A 9,229-nucleotide genomic window follows, 5' to 3' on the forward strand; every position below is an offset into this window, starting at 1 on the left:
TAAGTGCTCGTAATAGGCCGGTTAAGCTTAGAAATCTTATAATAGCCTTGTTTTTATTTATAAAACGTTGTTAAGGCCGTATTTTGTTCGTTTATTTAAAAAGGTAGTAAAAGAGTTAAAAAAGAGGTTAACTTAGGTAAGATCTTGTAAAGTTTACTTTATATCTTCGATCTCTCCTTTAATTAAATCGTCGTATAGCTTAGGTTCGTTAAGGCTACCTCCTTTACTCTTACCTTTTTTAAAAAGCGTAAATACGATCTATTTAAAAGATCTTTTTAGTTCTCGATGGCGCGGCGTCTTAATATATTCTTATTAAGGGCTTATTCTTTACGGTTATAAAGTTAAATAGATTATATAATTTATTTTTTATATTTTTTTTTTATATTCGTATTTTATAAGCTATAAAATAAAGATAAATATTATGCGATCTAGTTATAATTAATATAAATATAAAATAAATAGATTCGTATATTTATTGCGAGAGGTAAATAAAAAAAATAAAAAAAAAAGTTTTTTAAAATTAAAAAAGGTATAAAAAGAAAAGATTCTTTTAATAATCGGTAGTTAATTTAAGCGGTTCCGTTAATAGACCGTTTAAAAGCGTTATTAACGTAATAAACGCCTTTTTTTTAATAAAAATTTAGAAAATCGGAAATCCTTTATTTTATACGACGTTAAAAAGTCGTTTTTTTTAGTTTTTATAAAAAGTTAAAATAACGCGATTCCTTTATCCTATACGGTATTAAAAGGTCGCCTTTTTTATTTTATAATAACTTTACTAATCTATAATAGTAATTAAACTATTAATTAATATTAGTTTACGTAATTATAAAGTGATTTGTTTAATCGAACCGTAGTAACGAAGGGTTAATTACTCTTATATTAATCTCTACGTGAAGTGGAAAAGAGAGGTTCTAACCGTTAGTTAGATCGCTGGTTAAACGCTGATATAGAGACCCTTAGATAGCCCCTGCGCTGGCGCTGACTCGAGGTCGAATTAGGCTTCTAATCCGACAATAGCTAAGTACTTAGACTAAAAGATATATAAAATTAAATATATTATAATTTTCAAACTTAAATTTAAAAATTTATAAAACTATTATTAGTTTTTTAAAATTTAATTTAATTTGATAAAATTAAAAACTCGCTAAGCTATCGCTATTTAAATATAAAATAATTAAATTAGTATAATATATAATAACGGTATTTTTATAATTACCTTTCTTTTTTAATTTTTAATTTTTAAAACGGAATATTATTAATATATATTTTCGTCAAGCGGCCGGCTAGGTTTTATTAAAAGCTTTATAATATTATAACTTTTAATAACTTATTAATATTAAAATATTACAACGGCTTTAATTTATTTATTATAATTATAATAATTTTTCTTATATTATTAATTTATAATAATTGTAATAATATTATTTTTAATTATATATTAACGTACTTTACTAATTAGCCGCGTATATTAATTAGCTATATACTTTTTTTAACTTTTTAAATATTTTATAAATTTATATAATTACGATATAAAATATTAATTAACTTTTATTAATATTTAAATTATTAAATAATTTTATATTTTTAAAATATATTTATATATTATAACTTATTTTATTATATATATTATAACGCTATTAAACCGACCGACTTTTTTTTAATAAACTTTTTTTTTTTTTTAAATATTAAACGTTTTTTTTTATTTTTTTTTAATATAACTTAAGATTTTTTTATATTAAATACTTTTTTATATTAAATACTTTTTTAAATTAAATACGTATTTTTTTTATTTTTTAACGTTTAATAAATATTTTATTAATATCTTAAAATATACGTATTTAATTTATTAAAATCGTAATTAAATACGTTATTATTTATATACTTTTTATTAATTAATTAACTGTTTTAATTATTAATATTAAAAAGGTTTTTTAATAAACTAAAATTTAAATTTTAATAAAATTAAATTATAAAAGCGTTTTATAATAATTAAAAAGTATTTATAATTATTAAATTAATAATATTAAAAAGTTAATCATAAAAAATATAAATATTTATATATATATATTAAGCTTTTTAATTATATAATTTAAGTTTTATAATAAAATTTTAATTTTATAAAAAATAAATTTAAAATTTTTATTAAAAAGATTTTATTATAAATTTTATAAAGAATAATAAAAAATTCGAGTTTTATAATATAATTAATAAAAGATTTAATAAATAAATTAATTAATTTTAGTTTTATATACGTATTTTAAAAATAAATAAAACGTAATATTTAATAACTAAAATAAATAAAATAAATATAAAAGTATATTAACAATTATAATATTATTTTATTTATAATATTTATTAAATTCGGCCGATAAATAGCTTTTATATTTATTAATTATAAATATTTAATAAATACTTTTTATATAAGTTTAAATATATTTATTAAAATACTTAATTTAATTTAAATTAGTTTTATTATCGGTCTATTTATTAATAATTAGTTTAATTATTTAATTATTTAAAAAAACCGGATTTTATTAATTAATTAATAAAATGATAAAATTTTTAAATAATTATAAAAAGTAGGATATATTACCCTTTTAAATTAATATATTTAATAATTATAACTTATTTACGGTTATTAAATTCAACGAATTTTGTTTTTTTATATTTATTAATATACGTAACGATTATTAACTCAGTAATAACGCTTATTATAAAGTTAATCTCGTTAAAGTTATATAGATCTTCGTTATTAATATTATATTTAATTATTATATTATTTAATAACGTAAACTATTTTAAAATAACCTTTAGATCTTTTTAAAAAGCCTTTTAATAATTATATAAACGATTAAATTTAGTTTTTAAAATCGGTTATAAATTAATAAACTTTTTAATTTAATATTTTTTAATAAGCGTTTTATTTTATATTTAAAATAAAAAATTTGATTATATTTTTTATATTAATAAATTATAAAGGAAATCTTTTAACATTTTATTTAATAATATATTAAAAAAGTATTTTTTGAATTAAATTAAGTTTATATTATTAAAACTAAATTTAATTACGGCATAATTAATTATTTATTTTATTATATAAAGTATTTTTAAGGATATTATATATATTTATAATACGTTATATATTAAATTTTTAACTTATAATGCGTATAATTTAGATCGTTTTAATAATAAAAATAATCTTATTTTTTTAAATATAAATTAGTATTATAATTATTAAGTTATTATATATTAAAAGTTTAAATAGTTAAGAATAAAGCGTATGATAAAAAAAGTACGCGGCTAAGTAATATATGCGGCTGATTAGTAAAGTACGTTATAAATTTTTATATTTTTTCTTTTAATATTATTATAATTATTTTATTATTATTATTTTATTATTATTATTTTTTTTAATAATAAGTTAACGGCGTATAATTATTATTATATAATAATAATTTATTTATTTTTATAATTTAATATTTTATTTTTTATTCGTTTTATTATTATGTTTTTTATTTTTAAATTTTATTAAAACTTTATAAAAGAAATTTTAAATATTTATTTATATAATTTTATATTTTAATTAATTCGTTTCATTATTATTATTATTATTATTATAAATATTATTTTATAAATTACTAAAATTATTAATGAAAATTACGATTTTAAAATTAGCTTTTTAGTTTTAATAATAATATTTTTAATTTTAACTATTTAATATTATTTTATTATAATATTAAAAAGTTTATATATATTTATAAAAAATATATAAAAATATATTTTTTATTCCGTTTAAAAAAAGATTATTTTATAATACGTTTATTTTAGCTTTTTATATATATATATTTATTAATTAATTTATTTAAATCCTTATTAAGCTTTATAACGCTGCTTAGGTAATTTAAAACCGATTTATAAAATTTTATAATTTTAAAATTAATAAGAAATTACTTTTTTAAACGTATTAATATATTATTTATACTTTTAAAGTTTTAAATTTAATATAAAATTTAATAAATATTTATATTAAAAATCATTTTCTTAGCGTAAATAAAATACGCTTTAAGTAAATTATAATTTAAAAAATAATATTTATTAAAAAATATTCAATAATTTAAATTTAAATATTTATAAATTTATTAAATAAGGTTTTTATATATATTTATTATTAACTAATACTTAAGTTAATATAATAATTAATTTTTAAAAAATTAATAATTAACTTATTTTTATATAACTAATTTATTTTTAAAATAATAATTATACTTCTGTTTTATATAAAAATATTAATTAGCTTATTATTTATAAACTTTATTTTTAAAACTTTAGGAATAAAAATATCTATTTATTATTATAATTTAAAATTTAAAATATTTTTTATATTATTATTATCGATTATTTTAATAATTTAATTTTAATTTATATTATAATGATTATTATTTTTATTTTTATTTTTTATAGTATTTACATTAAGACTTTTTGAAAATTTATAAAATATTAAATAAAGTCCGATTTTAATAATAATATCGTTATTACAAAGCTAGTACTTAAATATTAATATAAAACTTTTAATTTAAAATTATTTAATTAAATTATATTGAATAATAAAAATTTATTTAATAACGAATTATCTTTTATTAAATCCGGCGAATTGAGTTTTTATAATATTTTTATCGACCTTATTATTATTTTTCTTTTTAATTAAAATATTAGTAGCCTAGTATAATATAACTTTATTATTAATTTTAATAATAAGTTTTTATTAAACGTTCGCCGGTTTATTTTATAGTCTTTTTTTATTATTTTTAATAATTTTAATAAGATTTATAATAATAGTTTTAATATGTTTAATTTTTAATATAACGTATATGCATAGCGAGCGGGCCATTATAACGAGCGGGCCACTTCTATTACTATCTACACCTCTTCCTTTTATAATAACTTTCCTTTACGTATAATAATAGCTTCTTTTTTAAAAAAAAGCTATATTATCTTTTTATTTTAAACTATTAAAAAAAATTTAAAACTATTTATATAAAAAGCCGCTATTGTTTATAATATTTTAAAAATAATATTTTAATATCGACGCGTTAACTAATTATTATAAAAAAAAACGTGTACGAATTTAATAAAAATAATTTTTTTAAAAAAAATTATAATTCTTAAACGAGTTATTAATTTAATTAATTAAAGATTTCTATTATAATTTAATAATATATAAAATATAGCCGATTATTTTTTTAATAAACGCGACGCGACGTATATTAAATTACGATAAATAAAGAACTTTATATAATATTATTTATAATTAAAAACGCGTTTTTAATATAAAATTAATTATTAAAAGGTATTAATTAAAGATCTTATAATTATCTAAGCTTAGTTTATTTTTATACGAAATATAATTATAAAATACGGATCATATAATTATAATATTTATAATTTTAATAAAATAAGCTTTTTAATAAGAATACTTTTATATATAAAGGTTATTATAATTTTTAATTATTATAAAAAGCTTTATATAAAATAATTTAGTAATCGAAAGTAAGTTTTTATTATTTAAGATATATATATAGATAGCTAAGCGCTACTTTTATATATTATTATAAAAAGTAAATATTATTTCCTTTTATAATATATTAATAGTTAATTCCCTTTTAAATAGCATATTTATTTTAATAAAAATAGATAAACTATAAATAAAATCGGCCTAAATTAACTAAAGTATTTTAAAAAATATATAAAGTTTTATATAAAAAGTATTAAACAGCTCCTAATTTTTAATAACTATAATAGTTATAAATTAATTAAATTTAATAATTATTATAAAAAGTATAATATTATCGCTTTTTATATACCTCTTTATTTATTATACGAGCTTTAATTTTTTAATATTAATTATTTTAACTTATTAAAAACTTTATATAATAAAAAAATTTAAAAAATAATATAAATATAAATTACGTATATTATTAAAAACGATTTCTTTTTTATTTTTAAAATAGCTTTTTTTATTTTAATAAAGGAAAAAAACTGTTACGACCCAATATATATAATAGATTAGGGACTTACCCCGCTGCTCTACGGCGGCTATTTTGTTATATATATAATCGAATAATAGAATATATATATCACCCTAACGGATCGGAAGAACTATAAAGAAGTTATATAATAATAAAAAGGACCGACGGACGATAAGCGGTCTTTAAATATAGACCGATAGGATAAAAATCGGTCTACCCTTAAAGGACCGATTTTACGATATTAGTCCTAAATATAAAAAAACTATTTAATAATATATAGGACTTATATATAATATAGACTTAAACTAGGCTTACGTCCATAACTTCCATAGCTTTTTTAATAATTAACTTCGTATTAAATCTTACGATTATTTTTAGTTATCTTTATTAAGAACTTATTTGATAAGATTATAATTAATTACCGAAGCTTTATTTATTTTACGATTTATAAATAATAATTTTATTAAAAGCTATTTTTATAACGATTATTATTTATAAATATCGTAGCCCCGATTTTTATTAATATAAACTTTATTACGATTAACTAACCGTAATATTTTAATTACTTTTGTTTAGTAAGTCGACTTTACGAAAACTTATTAAATAGTACGAACGATATTTATCTAATCTTCTTTTAATAAAGGTAAGAAGCCCTAGGCTTTAAACGCCGAGCTAGCTTAAGCCGAAAAAAATATAAAAATACCCGACGTTAAGTATAATTTTAATAAGGACGCGGTCTTTAATAAGATAATATATATTTAAATACGCCGTATTATTAATTAAAGTATTTAATATAATAAAAAACTAACAGACCTCTTTAATACTATTATTATTTAATTAATAAAAGCTTAAATTAAGAACGACCGCGATATTGTTAAGATATAAAGAATATTTAACGTTATGTTTAAAAGATTTAAAAACAAATACTAAAAGGTTTTAAACCTTACTAATTAAATAAATACGCTCTAAAGTATTATTAATATCGTTACTACCCTTTTTAACAAAGGACGACAAAAGTTTAAATTTAACGTACTTATTACTTTTAACAAGACCCTTAGAATTTTAAAAGGATTCTTAATCTAAATTAAGAACTTTTAGAACTTTTATTAGAGAGATTTTAGTAACGAAATCGAGAAGGTTATATACGCCGTTAGCTTTTTTAAAGGATAAGCTTTTAAATAGTTTAAACCTTTTTAAAAAGAGTATTTTAAAAAGGAGACTTTTAACGAATATTTTATTAAAATACGAGATATTTATTATAATTTCGATGGGTTTAAAAAAGCTTTTAAATTACTTTTTTAAGATTTAAATAAAAAATAATAAGCTGAGCGCGATATATTATAATTTCGATAGATTAAATTAGTAAAAGATTATTTAGCCGAGTTTAGACGCTTTAATATTTAATTTAATTTTATTAACAATATTAAGATTTTTATATTTTATTGAGGATTAAAGGATAAGGTTAAGGACGAACTCATTAAGATCGACGAACTAAACGATTTCTTTTAATATATTAAACTCGTAATTAAGATCGATAACCGCTTTTATAAAAAAAAAAAGGAAAGGAAAAAATAATAATAAGAACTTAACTTAGGATATAAATATTAATAATAACCTTAACGTAACTTTAATTAAAAATACCGCTATAATAGGAATAATAACTTTTAATAAACTATTATTTATAAATAATATAATAAACTTATAGACCTTAATATAGCGAAACGAGACTAATCCTGTTAAAAAAAAGAATTTAAATATTATAATTATAATAAGTTAAGATATATAATTAAAGACTATAAATAGCTTAAACGAATTTAATAACGACTTATCTTTAAGAAATAAATTAATATTATTTTTAAAGAAGTATTTTATAAATTACTCTTTTAGACTATATATTACGACGATAACTACTTTACCTACCGAGATAGTAAGGAATAATTAGGATAATACTTTAAGAAACCTTTTAATAGAACCCTTGTTATAATAAATAAGTAAGAAATAATTTAACACCTTAAGACTATTAAAAACTATAATAAAGAGTATATTTAAATATTATTAATAATATACGAAGTAATTAAAATATAACTTATTAGCTTTCCTAAATAAGCGTAAACTTTTACGATAGTAAAAAGTAGATTAAAAAAAAGGATAATAGTTAAAAATAAAGACGACCTATTTTAGCTAAAAAACAAGATCCTAGCTCGTAAAATACGGATTCTAAATAAATCTATTTATATAATATAACGAATACTTAATAAAATAATTTAATATTACGAATAACGCCTTTTAATAATAAAGGATTATAATAAAGATTATATTCGTATTTTAATTAGCTATTATAAAGCCGGCCGATTATTAAAAAAAAAACGACTAAACGTAAAAGTAATATTCGCTTTATTTTAGTAACGACTCTAAAGACGATTAGAAGTTAAAATAAAAAAAGACCTTTTTTAATTAAAATACGAAATTAATAAAAAAATAGATGTTATATATTTAATGTACGGATTTTAAACGTTAAAAAAACGTTATTATTAACGTATTAAAGAACTAAGCGAGGCTTATTATATAGTAGATACTTATATTCCTTAATATTTAATTATAAAGATAGTCTTTACTATTTTATAATAGCGATTATATAAATAATTTAAAATAATAATAAAGGATAATATACTCCGTTTAAAATAAAACTTTCCTACGCTTAAAGAAAATATTAAGCTAAATAACTTAAATAAAGAAACTACCGACGATATATTTATAGAATTTAGTACTAAGGGACTAGACTACGACCCCTTTTTAAATAATATTAATATATCGGATTACGAATAGTTAATAAGTTAATAATCGTTTTATAATTCGGACGAACCTTACGACGTCGTTTAACGACGTACTTAGTTAGAAATTGATTATAAGATATTACCCGATATTAACGATTTTATTATTAGAGAGGAAGCCGATTTAAATAAATAATTAAAATAATAAGAATTTATAAGCTTTTAAGGAGAATTAGATTAGCTTATTAAGGACTTAAAAAACTATTTATATAACCAATATATTCTAAATATATAATCTAATATTAAAGCATTTAGAAATTATGAATTGTTTTTTAAAAGGAGAGAACTTATTAATAAAGAAATAAACGATATTTACGATATTATTAACGTACTATATTTATTTATTAAAGGATAAAGGCGTCCCGATTT

The 9,229-nt window shown here is 16.9% G+C and overlaps 1 protein-coding gene across 1 annotated transcript; it reads right to left on the reverse strand.

Annotated features, from left to right (window-relative positions):
• Positions 1-2,628: 2,628 nt before the first annotated feature.
• On the reverse strand, positions 2,629-2,796 carry CORC01_01425 (transposase; the record flags this gene model as incomplete). The annotated part of the gene is made up of 1 exon (XM_022613080.1): positions 2,629-2,796. A coding segment is annotated over one exon (168 nt), but the record flags the coding sequence as incomplete, so codon positions are not given.
• Between the last annotated feature and the right edge of the window lie 6,433 nt (positions 2,797-9,229).

Source organism: Colletotrichum orchidophilum (assembly GCF_001831195.1).
Source record: "Colletotrichum orchidophilum strain IMI 309357 chromosome Unknown Scaffold_7.1, whole genome shotgun sequence".
Lineage (NCBI taxonomy): Eukaryota > Fungi > Ascomycota > Sordariomycetes > Glomerellales > Glomerellaceae > Colletotrichum > Colletotrichum orchidophilum.